Source organism: Miscanthus floridulus, chromosome 10, assembly GCF_019320115.1.
Source record: "Miscanthus floridulus cultivar M001 chromosome 10, ASM1932011v1, whole genome shotgun sequence".
NCBI lineage: Eukaryota > Viridiplantae > Streptophyta > Magnoliopsida > Poales > Poaceae > Miscanthus > Miscanthus floridulus.
The window spans coordinates 25,396,487-25,415,675 of record NC_089589.1 but is presented as its reverse complement, the minus strand read 5'-3'; the positions used below and the strand labels follow the sequence as shown (position 1 = coordinate 25,415,675).

General features: G+C 45.7%; 1 protein-coding gene across 6 annotated transcripts in view; it reads left to right on the top strand.

Annotated features, from left to right (window-relative positions):
• The window catches only part of LOC136486388 (uncharacterized), a 60,873-nt gene that overhangs the window by 5,767 nt on the left and 35,917 nt on the right, over window positions 1-19,189 (top strand). For 3 of the 6 annotated variants that reach the window (XM_066483265.1, XM_066483267.1, XM_066483266.1), the window contains exons 3-4: window positions 1,013-1,191; window positions 1,288-1,543. The exons of 2 other annotated variants lie outside the window; for them this stretch is intronic. In XM_066483265.1, coding sequence (XP_066339362.1) covers window positions 1,033-1,191; window positions 1,288-1,543 — 415 coding nt within the window. In that variant the 5' untranslated portion in view covers window positions 1,013-1,032. Of the gene's footprint in view, window positions 1-1,012; window positions 1,192-1,287; window positions 1,544-19,189 lie in introns of those variants that run through there. One more of the 6 variants, XM_066483270.1, reaches the window with a different exon arrangement.

Genomic DNA, 19,189 nt, shown 5'->3' with positions numbered 1-19,189 from the left:
AGGTAATGGTTTGGAATCATAATATATAATACTGCTTGTCATCTTTGTCCTAGCTTGCTGTCCAAATCTAGGCTATGTATATCATTTCTTTGGTCCCTAGTGTCATCTCAAGGTTGCATTTGTTTACCTGAAGCAGCATCGCAGGCCTTAGGGCCTATTTGGATACTTCGATTTTTCCTTTTCATTTGTGACTGCCTAGCTTACAGTCGTCAGTTATAATTTCCGCTTTCAGTTTTCAGCAAAAGGTATAAAATCCTCTGCTGATCCTCGATCTTCACTCATCTGCATCCAATTAGGGATGAAAATAGCACTGAAAAATTCTGCTCCTACCGATGCCATTGCCATATTTTTCCACTCGTATTCTATTTTCTCAGGAGTCAGGACGCACCAAACCAGGAGCTGCTTAATAAGAACCGGACTGGAAACAGTCGGCGTATTTTCTTTTTTCAAAAGGCGGCAAAAGATTTTACAGATTTTTTAATTAGACGAGAGAAAAAGAAAAAACAGGAATACAAATTTACCCCCACGACTCTACACTCTCCTGCACTATTGCCCGCAGGCTATACCTACCCGACTCTGTACATTGCTGGTAAAACACCAGGGTCCAGACTCCCTGGACTTGAACAACTGAAACCTGAAAGAAGCCTGAAAACTTAAAAGAGAGGCTAAGCACAACCAGATAAACACCGTATAGACTAAAACCTTCACTTCTCCCTTCCCAGTTGGCGTATTTTCTGCTGACCGGTTTAATAGATATGCTCACACAGAAGGGGCCTACAGAGAGAGCTAGTAAATTATATTCTCCTCTCGATTTTGGAGTTTGGATCTGCAATACTCCTAAGTTCGTACTGCTCTCGTATCTCGGTGACCTATATATATCCATCCCTTTCCGCGACGACCAGGAACGAGACAACCACCCCGTATATTTCTCGGGTAGCGCTGGCGCCCGGACGTCCGATGGGGAGGCAGATGGAAAGAAACATGACTTGGATGCTTTGTTTTAATGGTACAGTTGCATACATGTGATTACAAATGGATCATGAAGCTAGTAAGCTATACCTCTTGGAGCACATGCTCGATGATTCAAGTGCAGGACCGACACACCTGCCACTTTCACTTCTAGCAGAAATCACAAATAACTTCTCTGAAGTTCGACGAGTTGGCCAAGGTGGCTTTGCAGTTGTGTACAAGGTATAAATAACACTATACTGCATGCCCTCAATCTCGATCATGATTGATATAAAAACTCATGTTCGTGCTCGAAGGGTAATGTCGTTGCCACTGCAGGGACTACTTCAGAATGGGAGGGCAGTCGCCGTGAAGAAGCTGTCAGACATGCGCATGGATGAAAGGAAATTCAACCAAGAGGTTGGTTGCCTGATGAGGGTAAGGCACAAAAATATAGTACGTTTCCTAGGATATTGTGCTGATACACAAGGGAAGATGTCGAACTACGAGGGGAAGCTAGTCATGGCAGACGCACGGCAAAGGTTGCTCTGCTTTGAGTTTATGCCAAATGGGAGTCTTAGGGGGTATATCAAAGGTATGTTTCTTTCCATCTTATTTAAATTGGAATATCCACAAATCCCATTATATCGGATGCATTTGCACTACACATTTTATGTCTGGAGGCATCCACAAATTGCGTTAATGTTCCATTTATCTTTTGTTTTATTATTAATGTATAAACTAATATCTTATTACTATTATATTACTAGTTGGAGGCGTTTAACGGAGCCTCTGTGTTAAATCTTACAAGACACACTAAGAAAAGGATAAATCATGACTCTAATCAATATTGGTAATAATATACTTCGGATCTATTCGTTCTTTTAAAAAAAAATTATCCACCTATGTTGTTATAAGAACAACATAAATTGACCTCCTAAATCTACACTGAATTAATTATCCACATATGCCATGAAGACATAATCTAAAGTAACCCCAAAATTCACATCTAAATTACACAACCTCCCATTATGTTACATAATCTAATTAACCACTTAATTTTGCATCAAAATTATTACTTCTTACATTATCAAAAAAATAAACTAAAATATCCCTTCAAATCTATATCTAACTTACCAACATCCACAATCATAAATTTTAAAATAACTGTAAATATGCTTTTATTTCTAAATTACTAACTTATATTAATTTCAAATACTAATCTATATACATATATATACATACCTAATATTAAAGAGCCAAAATTTCTCCTCTATTCTTTCCGTCCGGTCCGTTCTATTTAAGCCCAACCGTCTGGCACTCCCTCACGTCCGCTCGTGTTCCGTCGCTCCTAATCGCCGCCGCAGTTCTGTGCGCAGCATGTGGGGATTACTCCTGGTCTCCTACCCTCGCAAAGGGATTGCGTGGAGGGGGCTAAGGGTGTTCCACAAAAGAGTAAAACGAAGGTCAGAAAGAGGGAATTAAGCAATAAATTCTAGAGTAAATGGTCATTAATTTATCGTCTTCATTGTGTGCCCGCCGAGTATTTATACAAACATACCTAGGGGCACTATGAAATTACATATGTCCCGAAACAGACCAGGGATCCTTTTACATGAACTTGGGGGTATTAGGGACATTCTAACCCTTTGTTCTCAACCACACCCCCTAACACCATGATGGGGGCCGTCCCTGGGGACCACCGTCTTCCATCCCTTTTCTTCACGGAGGGGAAGGCGACGCCGCGAAGGTGTCTCCCCGCCTGGCTAACATCATGAGCAACGCCTCATCTGCAAAACCGGAGAATCAAAGCTTCCTTTGCTAGTAATGTCGTTGTGGCCTCCCTCGCTACGAAGGGGACTAAATGGGCCTTGAAGGGCAAAGCCATGCCGCCAGCTTCGCGAGGTGGGTGGGGGGGGGGGGGGGATGACACTAGAGGGTTCAACTCTCGGCGCCGAAGCTTCGACGGGGCGGCGCGTCAAGGGCGTCCCCCCAACACAGCGCTATCGCTGCTCCTGTCCCGTGCTGCGTGCTGCCACTGCTCACCTTCATGTTTTGTGACAATAGCGACACGGGTGTTTGGGCACCACTCGAGCACGAACTCCAGCATGAGCAGCAGCGCATAGGTTGGTGAAGTCAAGTTCCATGTCAACAACGTGCACATAGCATACGACGCTGAGTGTGTTGAGGTCTCAAGGAGCACCATCGTGAAGCTGGCGAACTAGATGGTTGGTGACACGTCCGCCAGTTCTTTATGCACGGGACCTCAAGGCCAACGTCGATCGGGGATGAGGTGTGGCGGTTGTGACGAGGAGGCACAAGGGCGCATACCATAGGTGAGCGTCATGGTGGACGAGAGGAGGGTTCCCCGGCCCAGTGGCAGCAAGGGAAGAGCATTGCCTCGACGAGCTCATCCACCACCACCACCCGCCAGTCCTTAACCATGGGAAGTGGTAATTGTGCATACACAGTTGAAGGCAGGAAGGGGTCAAAGAAGGGCTAGGGATTGGGTGGAGGGGGTGGAAAGGACACGATTGCACCATGAAGTCGATGGGGAAAAGTTTTTTTATGCCTCGACCCTCCTCGATGGGGAAAAGTTGAAGGAGTAAATAGTTATTAGCTTAAGTATTCATATTTTCCTGATGTTAGCACCATTGGCCCCTCTTAGATCTTACTACAAGGTCTACAATCATTCTTGAGCGCTGTGGCATAGATTTAAATGACCACATATGTCATAGTAGTAAAGAATTGTATAGTCTACCTCCAAAAATAGTTTATTTCCAATAAAATAAAAAATAGTTTTTTGAATAAATTGTACGATAAGAGCTAGGGTTTTAGCATAATTTAAGGATAAATTTTTTGTAGCAACTAGTAAGATAAAAAATAGAAAGTAATAATAATAATAATCTTGATTCATGACATCATGAGATATAGGTAGCAACAAGAGCCACCGTAGCATAAGCTATTCATGGAAGAATCATGAAGGAAACCATGCTAAGGAAAATATTGATATAGATGGAAGAACATATAGTTACTGATAAGTTTATCTCAATTGAATAGGGATTACTGAATATCTATATGTGTGTTGTGCTTGAAAATGAGCAAACAGATGGCATTCAAAGATAAGTAATTTTTACTACCTGTAGGTATTAAACACGAACTTCTAAAACATATATCTTCCAATATTCCAGCCTTTGCAACAATACGGGTTGATGAACTAGTTATCAAAATAAGGACCAACTTGCACACACTACAACATGATGATGGAACAGGGTCGTAGGGGTTCCCTACGGGGTTGACAACCTGGCTAGGCCCTGGGCTGGTCCACGGTCTATTGGAAGATGGCAGGCAAGGTGGCGTAGACTCCAAGTTATCAAGAACCAACCTAATCAACTTGCCAAGAAAGCTAGCTTCTGTAATAGAACTAGGACTCTTCTAACCGACTATGACTAGATACGTGTCCCTGCCCTCTGCCCTATATAAAGAGAGGTAGGGTGCACCCCTTGTACACACAATCATACAAACCATCCCAACACAAAAGGCTACACACCGCACTGGACGTAAGGTATTACGCGCATCGCAGCTTGAACCAGTATATAAATCGTCGTCTCTTGCGTTTGCCACCAAGTTCAGCGTATGTCGAAGCTCACCAACTATCATCTCAGGTAACCCCATGATGAGTTGTCGGTCCTCAAACACCGATAGGTGGCGCGCCAGGTAGGGGCTTTCGTTGACTTCGCGATTGAGAGCTCGTCGGACCTCGACAATATGATTTTTTCGGTGGGATCAACCTTCATCTTTGGCTCCTGGATCTGCACTACTGACGACCATTACTAGCTCCATAGTCGTCTCATGGGGATCTCGGGGCCCCAAGCTTCTCCAGCAGCTTCTTCAGCTACGCTAGACGATCTCATTGATAACTTTTCTCATTTTTCGATTTCCGATCTAACTCGGACTTGGAAAGCTTTGAAGACCCAAGACTCCAACCCGGACACGGTCAGCCTACTCAAGGAGTCCCTCTCAGATGTCCCTATCAAATACCTGAAACTACTACATTTAGACCTTTTATAGCCACGTCGTAAACCCCATCGCAGTCCAATTTTGGCCTCGGCAGTATCGACAGTGATGGTCATAGCCTTCACCGTTGGCATCTAAGACCGACTGTGGTGTACACTAACACCGTCGCATTGGCTTATGATCTGTTCGTGATCAGATCCTTATTTCGGTCGCATTGGGGCCTGACCCACCTGTGTGGGTATACACTAGCATCGCCGTATTGGCTAATGATCCATTCATGATGAGGTCTTTGTTTTCATCGCATTAGAGCACGACCCGCCTGTGTCGAGGTGAACATCACCGTCGCTTCAGCATATGAACCGTATGGTCATAGGGCATGGTCACTATCGCCTTGCAGTACGATCCGCCCATGATGATCCTTTAGTCAGTGTCGGGTTATTAAATGATTCGACGGTGATACACTATTGACCCCTACAGCATCAGACGAATAGCGGCGGTGATGGCATCCGGTTTTCACAATTTATTTACTAATTAAGCTGGGCATTAATAACTGATGAACAAACACCATATAGATATAATCATTACACACAATTCATCATGTCCACAACGAAGAGTACTTTTTACAATAACAATCGACACTAACATAACAACTGTGTCAACTAATGAATTAACACAAGCGATGCATGGATAGCAGAATAAAGGTTCTGCTCCCTATAGACTTACATAATGAAAATGAGGTAGATGTGCTCCGCTCCTTCAGACTGGCACTCCTGCTTGCAAGACAAAGCTTCCTTCGGATTGGTAGGCAATGCACCATGGAACCCCTCTTCTTCCTCCCTTAGCCAGTGCAGGAAAATTGTTCAAAACCACTCAGACTCCTAGTGCACAAAGCAATAGAATTAATGATATTCAACACACCATTCCTTTAGTTAGCAAGCCCAAATTAGCCTATATATAGAATCAAAACAACTACCTACCTGAACAAAGACATGACGTAACAACAAAATATAGCATATGCACCTTTACTGCTCTGCTAATGACTCCATGAACAAGGAAACATAAGAAAGATAGTGAGGTCCGCCACTCATACATAATAGTTTCCAGGTACTTCTAGGATAGACGATGGTCCGGGCAGGGAGGACATGAACTTTACTACGGTAAATATCATATACAAGTTGTGTTTTGTCCTCCCCAACAAAAAAAATCAAATTCCATTCTAGATAAACTCCAATCACTCTATAGGCCGTGTCACAAACCTCAGTACCAATTTTCATATTCTTCTGTCCAAATAGCTGCAGCGTGGTCACCTTATGCTTCAATGTCTATTTACTAGTATCATAGTCTTCAAGGATCCAGATTGAAAGCTTATACCTATTCAAAGTATTAGTCAATGTTTTCCTAAACGGTAAACGGTAGACAGTCGGCGAGGTCTCGTGTAGCGTTTAGACCGTGTACACGGCGTGTACACGGTTTTACATGGATTACTCGTTTTTACTTTATTTGTAAAAATAACTATAATAACCTGTGTATATATTCCTATAACATAGATAATATAGAATTACACAACAACGGTTAGTCCAATAATATAGAATTAAGAACCTAAGTGCTAGACCTAATAGCCTAAGTGCCTAATAAAATACTCCCTCCATCCTAAAATAAGTGCACATCTCGCTTATCGAGGAGTCAAACTCTTTTAAGTTTGACTAAGTATGTAGAAAGTAATATTAATATTTGTATATTCAAATAATTTTATTATGAAAGTATATTCCACAACTAATCTAATGGTACTTATTACACATCATAAACATTGGTAATATTTTGAAAATAATTTATTTTCAAAATATTACCCTGTGTTCGCCTACACGGCCGTGTAGACCGATTACACGGCCGTTTTTTACCGTTTACACGGCGATCCCGTGTAACCTACCGTTTATGGCCTAAACTGCACGTTCGGCTACCGAGTAGCGATTACACGCCGAGTAATCGGTCTACACGGCCGTGTAGGCGAACACTGGTATTAGTAGTACATAAACACAACTGACCCTGAGCTTCATGGATAGAGATTGCATCACTAGTTGGCCTACGAATTTTCCTCCATGTCTTTCCCTCCATATCAATAGCAACTATCTGGGTGAACTTCAGCATGTGCATAAAACCATTAACAAACAAACCTTTCCCATATGTGGATACTACAATACCCTCGCCCCATTCAGATTCTTTAAAGATCCATGCTCTAGTTTTACATGAGTAGATGTTGACACCTAAGGATTCATCATCGTTGATCCCATATTCAAACACATGGAAGTGCGAGGAGACTGTCGAATTGAACCCCAAGCGACGTGAACCACAAGAATGGTTGCTACTCGATAGTAGCAACTATTTCTTAGTCACCAGATTGTAGACAACATAGCAAAACCTAGCGTACTAGTAGAGGATGAGGCCTCGGGAGCAATCTAAGATCATGACATCCTGAATGTGGAAGGGCAACATGGACAAGGAGGGATATTCACCATTGATGCTGGTGAAGTTGCGTTTGCCTTTCCAGCTGCGGTAGAAGAATCCAGCGAGAATCTGGGGTAGCTCCTTACGGTACTCGGATCCCGAGATGAGGCTGTTCTAGGAGCGACAGACACACTTGCAGCTGCACAAGGAGCGAGCGGTGAGGCGGCTGAGTATGAGGACCAAGACATGGTCTATGAGGATGGCCACTTTGCTCCTCTTGTTGGGGGCTCCTCCTCCATCTTGACGAGGATCTGGTGGAGCGGGGCCAGCAATGGAAGCGACGGCTCTGTAACCTGAATCAGAGAAGGAGCGACTATGGGGATGTGTTCGTGAGCTCATTAATAATCAAATGGAAGCTTCATTCGTACCCAAATGACTGAAGAAGGGAATAAAAATCCAAGAACAATGCGTAAGGGAAGTGCAAAAGCATTACCAATGCCTTTGGATCTTGCGGCATTGAGCTCGAGCGGCGATGGCGGTGATGAGTACCAGCCTGGTCACCGATGGATCTATGTTGTCTACCTGCCGGTGAGGCGTATCGGCATGGAGCACTAGTTTGTCGATGGTGACTGGCGGCTTGCATGCCGCTGAGTAGGGGCAGTCATGCAGTTCGGCACTTGGGAGCAGGAGTGGTAATGAGGAACAATAACACTGAGGAGGAGAAAGGCACGGTGGGGAGCGTCCTTTATAAGCAACTATATTAGATGTGGGTTTCTGGAAAACTTTGTAAATATGTGCAGGAGTGATGCGTAGGACTCACACGCGGGCTTGGAAATGGACAAAAGCGATAGTGAAGGCGACCGGCGGTGGTGATTGGGAGATGTTAGCACCTACTCCGTACGTACTAATGATGGACGTGTCATATGGCCTCGAACTCTAAGGCACACAAATGGAACATTCCAATCAAAAGCAAACAGAGATGTTCAATAATTACTAAATATTATGAACATTTTTATTCAGAATGCAGAGGCATGTTACAATCGAATTACTCACGGGGAGAATTACGAATGTTGTCCTCTACATTCAGCGTGGCCAAGACACCATCGCCCATGGCGAAGAAGTCGCCGATCAGGTTCTTGTGATCCTGATAGCTTGTCTCTCCTGGGAACCCCGGCTCCACCACGGTTAGGTCCTCACCCAGCCTAAGCTGGGCGGCGACCATGGCCAAAGCGGCCCTGAGGCGAATGCAGTACGTGGCCACCTCCATGACCCGTGGCGGCATGGTGTAGAGGCAGTCCACTAGGGTCATCCCTGTAGGCACAGGAGGCGAAAGCATGCAGATGGCGTTTTCCTCCTATCGCGTGGAGGTACTGGTAGCTCATGTTGCTCTTCGCCACCATCCAGGAGGAGACACAGGCATTGCCCTTGCTACCTAGTGAGGGCGGATTGCCTCTGCCACCTCACCCTATGCGGCGATCAGCTGCTCCTAGACGGCTGAAAAGGAGACAAGAAAATGCTACAACTGAAGACACGACGTCGCACGAAGTGAAAGAGCAAGATCATACTATGTCGAACGCCTTACCAGCGAGGCATGCCTAGGCCTTGGTGGCAACGGCCATGTACTTGCTTCCCTGTCTTAGCCTCTGCTTTTATAGAAGGATGGGTGAGATAGGCACCCGTTGTAGTTCCCTTCGATTGCACTAAGCAAGAGAAGGAGTTAAGGCGAGGTCACGTCTCGCACGATCTTATTGGAGTACGCTTCTCCCGGTGGAAGTAAGGGTGATGGAACGATGTTAGAAGTTGGACGGAGAAAATTAATTCAACCACGTGGCTTGGCCCCTCTAGCGCTAACCACATGGTTTGAGGGAGACCAAGTGATGAACTACTAGCCTATTTAGTGCAAGGTACGGTCTCCCTATGCCTTTGGATCCAAACCACCTATATGCTTGCCTATTTAGCCCAACATATTTTTATTTAAATGATTTTTGTAATCAAAATCTGGATTGCTTCTTGACCATGAGAGCTGCAAGATGGAATATAAAGCACCCAATCTTGAAGAAGGAGCACCAACCCTAGCACCATCTAAGTGAGGTGCTTTATATATCTCACGTCTGTGTAGCCGAGGCAAATACTACGACACTTAAAAAAATGGAGTAACAAGTATCACAACCATTCAGTTATTAATTGTTTTTAAGGCAAAAACTATATATAAACGACACAGTAACTAGCATCACAGCCACATGAGAAAATTTTTCATCATAAGAATAAGAAGCCAAAAAGCCCCACCTGGCTCTACCAAGTAGGTTGCATGATGGCGATGCCATCGGACTTGGGGCACGGGGTAGTGCCAATCGGCTTATTGGCTTCTTACCTCATGATGAACGCAACGAAGCTAGGGCCATGAGGAAGGGCCATGAGGAGCGAGGCAATGGCGATGCGAGACTTGTTTGCACAGCTCTCAGGGCTTATTTGTCATAGCTCACAACAACTTCATGGGAAATGCTAGTGGACGTTGTCTTATCCTCACGAGAAGTTAGCAATAGCACAATGCGTCTCACGTTGGTGCAAACTTCACATGAGGACAAGAGGCCATCCAGGAGCGAGGCCATCGCGATGGGAGACTACATGCAACTCAAGGTGTTTTCTCTAATTTTTCTAATGCTAAGGGAGGAAGAAGGATTGGAGTTTGCTAGAGAGGCTCCCCTTACCTTGGCTTAAATAGCCCCACCTCAAGACGCACGTGGGGAAGGCAACAGTCAAGGTCCATGACATCCACAGCCACCCACATGAGTCATGGGCGATGGAGCAGTGAACATGATGTGGTTCAGATTCCCTAGCACACTTGATTCCATGCCACATTTCATCCTCATCTAAAACTAGACCTAATGACATGTAGTACAGCGTATGATATGACACAAGTTGAGAAGGCAACAATCAAGGTCTGTGACATCCACGACCACCCATGTGAGTCATGGGCGATGGAGCAGGGAAGACGACATGAACCATTTGATTCCTTGGCACTTTGCGATCTAACACTACCGCTGAATCACCATATGAAATGGCGACGGGAGCTGCAATAATGACAATTTGCAAACACAACAATCCAATTTGCAAATAAACCAAGGCAAATACTTCCACCCCAGCACCGTCTCAATGAGGTGCTTTATCTCATGTTTGTGTAGCCAAGGCAAATACTACAACACTTAAAAAAGTGGAGTAACAAGCATCACAACATTCAGTTATTAATTGTTTTTAAGGCAAAAACTATATATAAATGACACAGTAACAAGCATCACAGCCACATAAAAATTTTCATTGATAACTTCAATTACATTCCACAAGTTGTACAATAACAAAAACCTATCCAAGACCACTAGGTGTACAATAACAAAGACCTGCCGAGTATAGGTACATCCCATAGTTGAGTCTGGAGATAGGCAGTGAAAGCTAAGGACGAGGCAGCACCTTACAAAATGTCCACCAACATCTCAGTGAGGTGCTTTACCTTCTCTATTGCACCTCTCATGGTCAAGAGAGAGGCATGAAGAGGAGGCATTTAAGAGAAGCACCGCCGCCATCGCTGCTGCTCTAGAGGAAGGAGGATCACCAGGGCATCGGGACTGATGAACCAGCAATACAAGAAATGCGCAGGGCTCATTGGAGCCATCATAGGAGCCACCAACGGCATCCTGGCAACCCCAATGAAGCCCAGCAATGCCAAACCAGGGATACCAAAGTGAACTCAGTACCCCTTGGCTTGCCCAAATTAGCGAACCCCGTTAATCTTAAAACTTCCACTAGCACCTAGATCGAGCAACCCCCACTGTGTCTAGATGCTAGTAGTACCCAATCTTGAAGGCCTTCTCCCAATGCTTCCACTGTTGCCGTTGGAGGAGTTGGAGAAGGAGTGCCATGTCGATGAAGAAAATATAGATGGTTGGCTCAAGAGCTCTGTCGATTTGTATCTATTCTAAAAGAGATTGAAGGATGAAGAGTGTGTGGAAAGAGGCCATGTGGTGCACCTAGACCCGGCTTAAATAGTCCAACCTTCCAGATGGAGAAGCAGAAAGGAGCAGTTAAGATGCGTGATCTAGGCATACGCATTAGGGAAGATGAGGCGTGTAGGGTTGTTGGGAAGATGGAGAAGTGGAAGTAACGGTGATTTAACTATGATGTGGGCAGTTGGGAAATAACTCACGCTGAATTTACTATCGCCGGTGCACCAAACGGTCGTGTAGGGCCGGCAGCCATAATGCCTGTCCCAGTCGGCTCAGCTTTTCACATGACAGAGAAAATGCCATTGCCGCATCTTTTGTCAACCCATCAGTGGTAGAAGTTTCAACTATCGGTTTCTTTCCTTAGGAGGCCTCGCTATCGGTCCAACCGACGGTGGAAATATCACACCGTCGCTTCTATCACTACGGCAGTGAAAGTCACGACAGTGGTATATCAATATGTAGTAGTGCGAGTCGTTTCCCACTCAGACTCAAGAACTCAGCTTCTATATTTTAGGAGTCAATCCAACACCTCTTGCAGTCTGGACAGGAGATCCATTTGACAGGGGCCCAGCAAGGCCTTGTTTTGTCCATCACTCCAGAGGGTGGCATCTTACATCGACCAGGTGCCAGACCACTTTCTACTTCAACACATCCCTCCTGCCTAGTTGGCATGGTAGAGTTGTTGCCATATCAGGACGGCAGCACCCTCCCATCTAAAGACACTGGCTCCACAAAGATCTTGGCTAGTGTAGCCACCACAGAGTCCACGACCAACAACACCCTATGCCACTCTCAGGAGGTTTTCATGGTGCACCAACCCCCGCAGATCATAATGCCATAGCCTTAGGATGTCTGATCTAGTGATGAATCCTTGTCCAACATCTCAGTTGATGCTCTGGCACCTGCCAACGAGACTGAAGAAGAGAAGACTACGAGAGAAAGAAAGAACAAGCAGCGACAGACTCACCAAAACCGTGCCCAGCATCGCAAGGAGTGGGAGCTATATCAAGCCGCCTGCCATGAAGTTGAGCGACATCGTTTGGCTACTGAAGCCGATGCCGAACAATGTTATCAACAAGCAGAAAGGAATCGACAACGTCGAGATCGTGATAACAGAAGAACATCTGCCTAACGAAACCTTGACGCCGACTTCATGGAAGTTGCTGGCCACAGGGTTTTTACTATGCCCTACACCAATGTATACTCTCTCATAACAGAGCTGTATGCTATCTAGAACTCAACTGTGGAACAACATCACCTCAAAGAGATCTTGGAGTCTACAGCTTTACAGCTACAAGGAAGAAACACAACTTCAGCCGCTAATCCATCTTGGGAGCCAGAGCAGTGGATCCTCGCTCATTCTCGACTTAGGACAGAGCAGGGAGTTCCCGCTCATTCCTGACTCAGACCACAAGGCAGCCATAATAGAGACCGAAGAGATAGACAGCAACCCAACCAACATGGTTCGAGTCATCACTTCAACAACAAAGAAGGCGGAGGTGAATCCGAGTACAGGGTAGCCAGCATCTCCCCTAATAGGTTCCCTTGTTTTTCAAACTGGCTCCTTTTAGTCCGACTGCCTTACAAGTTCAAGCCATCCAATCACTCCAAGTATGATGGGAAGACAGAGCCTAAATAGTGGCTTCGCATCTACTAACAGTCGATAGAGTTGGTTGGTGGCGACAGTGATCTCAAAGCTCTTTACTTCCCCATGGAACTAGAGACTGTGCCACTCGCTTGGTTTGACAAGCTGCATCCCATCTCAATTGATCTAAGCCAAGCACTCGAATTGACCTCCAGAGGAAATTATGTGAAAATTTTTGTGGTGTCCTCACATAGCCAAGAACTCAGATTGAGCTCAGAACCTGCAAACAGAAACCTAACAGGAGCTTCCAGGAGTATTATCGATGCTTTGGAGAGCAACAAGCTCAGGTTTATGACATTACCGATAGAGAGGTGATTGAACACTTCTCCAACGAGATTAGGCAGAAGTGGTAGTTCAAGAAATTCTGCGATGACAATCCAGAGATAGCCGACAAGTTTTGCCGTACTGTCTAGAAGATTATCGTGTTAGAAGAGAGATCACACAAACGATTCCCTACACGCGTCTAGCCGGATAACAAGGACAATCAAGGCTATGACTTCAGGGGTAATTATGGTGGGCAGTCCAATCAGAAAAGGGCACCAGACAACACCCTTGCCTCCATGGATAAGTCTAAAAAGCCTACTAAGCCCAGATGGTTCAAAGACCTGCAACAACTACCTCGTCCTTTCCACAAGGATGCCAAGCATGTGGCAGCTGAGTGCAGACAACTCTAGGAGTTGGGGTTCTACTAAAAAATCGATAAAGGCAAGGGCAAGAATGACAACAAGAAGGATGGGGACAACCAAGGTGATCCAGGTTTCCAATAGCCCACGGGCGTAGTTGGCATAATCTTCGCAGGAGTCCCGTCCTCATCGAACAAGCGCCAAAGGAAGTTGGCTCTTCGGGATATCATGGCGGCAATACCTACACTCCTAAATACCTCAATTGGTTTGAGTACCTAATCCAGTTCTCTAGTAAAGACCAGTGAACTAGCGTGTCCAATGCTGTCCATTATCCCCTCGTCTTGGGGCCAACAATAGCCAACATGACAGTCACCAAGGTCTTGATCGAATGGTAGCGTAGGATTAAACATCATATTTGCTGATACATTGACGTCCCCTTCTACAGGATAGTACCCGACAAAGCAGCAATGCCACTCGGACATATCCCACTCCCGGTTACGTTTGGTTCCCCAGACAACTACCGAATGGAATTCATCAAGTTTGAGGTGGTCGACTTTGAGTCATCATACCACGCCATCTTTGGGCGACCAACTCTGGCCAAGTTTGTGGCAGTTCCCCACTACTCATACCTATTGCTCAAGGGGCCGAGCCCCAATGGCGTACTCTCTTTCCGAGGTGACATAAAACACTCATATGACTATGACACAGAGGCTATCCAGATTGCAGCCAAGGCGCAACTCGCTCTCAAGGCACAAGAGATTGCCAACCTCGCATAACAGACCAAGCCCGAAGACATGGAGATTCTGACAAAGAAGGCAGGTATCATCATGCCACCTCCTAACTCGGACGTTATCAAAATTGATCTGGGTACTGGTGATCCCTCCAAGACAGCGATCATCAACGCTCACCTCTCCAAAGAATAGGAACTCACGCTCACCAACTTTCTCTGAGACAATAAAGCTATCTTCGCTTGGAAGCCAGCCGACATGCCAGGTATCCTGAGAGAGTTGGCTAAGCACAAATTGGAATTGAATCCTGGCTCCAAGCCGGTCAAGCAACGACTACGACAGTTTTCACTGGATAAGAAAGCGGTAATCAAGAAGGAAATCACACAAACTATGGGCTACCGGGTTCATCAGGGAGATTCTTCATCCCGACTACTGGCTAATCTGGTGCTTGGACAAAAGAACTCGACTGAGTGGATCATATGCGTCGACTACACCGACCTCAACAAGCATTGCCCGAAGGACCCCTTCGGCTTGCCATGCATTGATCAGATTGTAGACTCTATGGCTGGGTCGGCTCTTTTGTCCTTTCTTGATTGTTACTTAGGCTACCATCAGATTGCCATGAGAAAAGAAAACCAAAGCAAGACATCCTTCATCACTCCATTTGGCACCTACTGTTACACGACTATGTCCTTTGGGTTGAAAAATGCCAGAGCTAAGCCATCCAAGCATGCTTAAGTGAACGGATCAGTCGTAATGTAGAAGCCTATGTTGATGATGTGGTGGTCAAGACCAAGGATCCTTCAACGCTGATTGATGACTTGCAGGAGACTTTTGACAACCTTACAGAATACAAGTGGAAGCTTAATCCGACTAAGTGCGTCTTTGGAGTACCTTTAGGACAACTCCTAGGCTTTCTTGTTAGTCATTGGGGAATTGAGGCCAGCACGAAGCAGATTCAAGCAATCACTCGGATGCCCCCTCATTGCATCAAGGATGTTCAGAAGTTGACAGGGTACATGGCCGCCCTCAATCGATTTATTTCTCATCTTGGAGAGAAGGGGTTGCCCTTCTTCAAGCTCTTGAAGAAGTCAGGCAAGTTCGAGTGGACAACAGAAGCAGATGAAGCCTTCTAGAAACTCAAAGCTCACCTAACTACCTCTCTAGTACTTACTCCACCAAAAATGAGAGTCGCTCTTGCTGTACATTGCAGCTACTACTATGGTGGTGAGCACGACAATAGTTGTGGAACGGGTAGAGGAAGGACACACATATAAGGTACAATGACCTGTCTACTACATCAGTGAGGTGTTGTCATACTCCATGGTCAGATACCCACATGTACAAAAGCTACTCTATGCTCTCTTGATTACATCACAAAAGCTCTGCCACTACTTTGATGAGCATAAGGTGGCAATGGTGTCCGACTTCCCACTCGGCGACATCCTACGCAACCATGATGCAACATGATGTATCCAAGTGGATAGTCGAACTCAGAGCACTTCACATTGACTTTGTCCCTCGAAAGGCTATCAAATCCCAAGTCCTTGCTGACTTTATAGCTGAGTGGATGGAAATCTAGCAGCCTACTTCAGAGGTCATCTTAGATCATTGGAAGATGTATTTCGATGGTTCTTTGAAGCTCAGAGATGCAGGTGCTGGTGTTCTTTTTATCTCGCCAGATGGAAAGTAGCTCAATTATGTTCTATAGATTCTCTGGCTTGCTACCAACAATGAAGTTGAGTACGAGGCCCTCCTTCACAGCCTCCGAGTGGCAGTCTCACTTGACATCAAGTGACTACTCATATATGGTGACTCCTCTATGGTCATCAATCAAGTGAATAAAGATTGGGACTGCACCAAGGAAACCATGGATGCTTATTGTGGTGCAGAAGTCCGCAAGCTTGAGAAGCACTTTCAGGGTTTGGAAATCCATCATGTGGTGAGAGATCTCAATGTTGCAGCAGAGATTCTGGCCAAACTCAGATCAGATAGAGCACAAGTTCTGGCTGGTATGTTTGTTCAATAACTTGATTGCCCCTCGATCAAGCAGGAGGCTTCCACTTCAGCCGACACGCCAATGCCCGATGCATAGGTCCTGGTTATTAACCTAGTCTAGACACATGTATTCATTGATTATATTTGAAATTATAAAATGCCAGCCGACAAGGTAGAAGCAGAGCAAGTCACAGGCAGAAGCAAGAACTATGTCTTAGTCGGAGACAAGCTCTACCGACAGGCGCATCCTCTGGACTACTGCTCAAATGTATTACAATAGAAGGAGGCCAGGCGATCCTGGAAAAAATCCACGCTGAGTGTTGCGGCAATCATGCAGCCTCCAGGACTCTAGTCGGCAAAGCCTTTCGATCCGGGTACTACTGGCCAATAGCACTTAAAGACACAGAAGAGTTGGTTAGACATTGCAAAGGTTGTTAGTTCTTCACAAAATAGACTCATGTCCTAGCTCACAATCTCATCTGCATCCCGCCATCATGGCCCTTCTCATGCGGGGCTTGACATGGTTGGACCCCTCAAGCGAGCTCCGGGTGGTTTTGAGTACATCTACATGGCTATCGACAAGTTTACCAAGTGGATCGAGTACAGGCCACTCATCAAGTACAATTTTACCAAGGCAGTCGAGTTCATGTAGGATATTATGTATCATTTTGGCATGCCCAATCGGATTATCACAGATCTCGGCTCCCCCTTCATGGCTATTGAGTTCAAAAGTTGGGCACAGGACTGTGGCACCAGCATCAACTATGATTCTGACACTCACCCACAAGCAAATGGTTAGGTTGAAGGAGCCAACGGCTTATTGCTAGCCGGTTTGAAGCCTCAACTGTATGATGAGCTCAAGGGCTATGGAGGGAAGTGGTTGCAAGAGTTACCCAAGGTTGTTTGGGGTTTACGCACTAAGCAGAGTAGAGCAACAGGGTACTCACCCTTCTTCCTGGTATATGGTTGAGAGGCCATTTTACTAGCCGATTATAAGGAATTCCCCAAGGATCGAGCAGTGCAATGATGGTGAAGCTGATAATACCCGGTGACTGGAAATTGACAGTGCTGAAGAAGTCAAGCTTAACGCACTATTTCAGTTGGCTAGATATCTACAAGTCCTACATCGTCACTATGACAAGAACATGCATCCTTGCACTTTTCAAGTTGGAGATTTGGTACTCCGACGCATCTATAATACTACAGGGCGTCACAAGTTGCTTAGCCCTTGGGAAGGCCCCTTCATCATCTCCAAAGTCACTCGCCCAGGTTCTTTCAAGTTAATCACAGGGGATGGCAACCCCGTGTCTAGCTATTGGAACATTGACTAGTTACGGAGATTTTATGCTTAGGAATATTTAGTAGTTATTAGTAGATTCAGTTTCAAGCTTGTGTAATCAAGATTCCACGTTATTAATAAAGAATAATGTTCTTCGCCAGATGAAACTGTCTCACTCATTCACAAGGTACATGGCCCAGCAGCTGTATACACCTTTCCTGGGTACTCCTATCATTACGAGATACGCCGACTACTCAGTCGGCTCACGTCTCTGCGGCTGGTATATGCCGCTAACCGACATTTAGTTCTTACTAGCACATGTCGACCCGGCTTGGGTGAATCCCGGAAGCAAGTTGCCTGATTTGTTCATTCCGGCGAGTAAGCCTCATAAGGAACAATCACCAAGGTCCCTTGACACAAGTGCAACTTTTACGCACTTCACGCTGACTAAGGGTCCATCATGGTTTCTAACAACCTTAGTGACTGTGTCGACTATTACTAGTACTCGGATAACTTGTCTTACGCGCTTTTCAGGACTAAACAAGACAATTCAATCCGACTAACACAGACTACAATCCTACTCGGGATTAACAGTCTAAACTTTTGAAGCAACAGTTATATTCACAAGCCAAGCCTTGCAAGGCACTCGGCTTCCCACAAGACTAACTGAATTGTTTCAACACTTCACTACAGTCTTACATTTACCCATGATTGCTGCAAATTTAACAGATTAGCAATATCAGTGGCAAGCTGGTCGACGTCCTTCTCGGCTTCCTCCACCCGAACTTCAAAAGCTCCATCAGGAGATTCTTAATTAATACGAGCCAAATCCACCTCTGGGTTTGTACCCGAATCACGCCAAGTACTCTCCTCACACAGAGCTTCATGGCATTGAGCACACAGCCTTCTACTCGGCTGGTGATTTTCTTCATCACCTCGCTATACATGGCCTGGTTGTCATCAGTTTCAGCAAACAGAGCGGCCACCGGGTGGACGGCTTCGCGCAAAGCTACGTACTCGTCGTACAACTCCATACGGGCCTTCAGTTGCTCCGTGGTCTTGAGCCCCTGCAGCAGGTCCCGATCAGCTCCCTGCCTTATCAAGTTAGCTCGAGCAAGCTCTTCAACTGCTCGTTAAGTTACCTCTTCAAGTTGGTTGTGCTTGGTCTTGACGGCTTCGGTTGAGCTCCGTCATCCTCCACCTTCCAAGCACTTGGATTTGTTTACTTCATCTGCAAAGATACAACTCTCTCCAACAGAGTTCCTACCAAGTGGACAAGGTTACAACGCACAAAGGACAACTTACCTTTCAGCTTTTGTTTTCAACTCGGCAGCAGCGTTCTCGGCGTCTGCGGCTTTCTCCTCAGCTGCCTTTCTTCGACGCTCTACCTCACCGATTTGTGCATTGAGGGTCTGCAAGGTTTCTTCATGTTCCTACTCGGCCGACTGCCACTCGGCCTCCCTCTTGGCGTGCCCTTCCTTCAGCTGTGTGAGCTGTGCGGACAAGTTGGC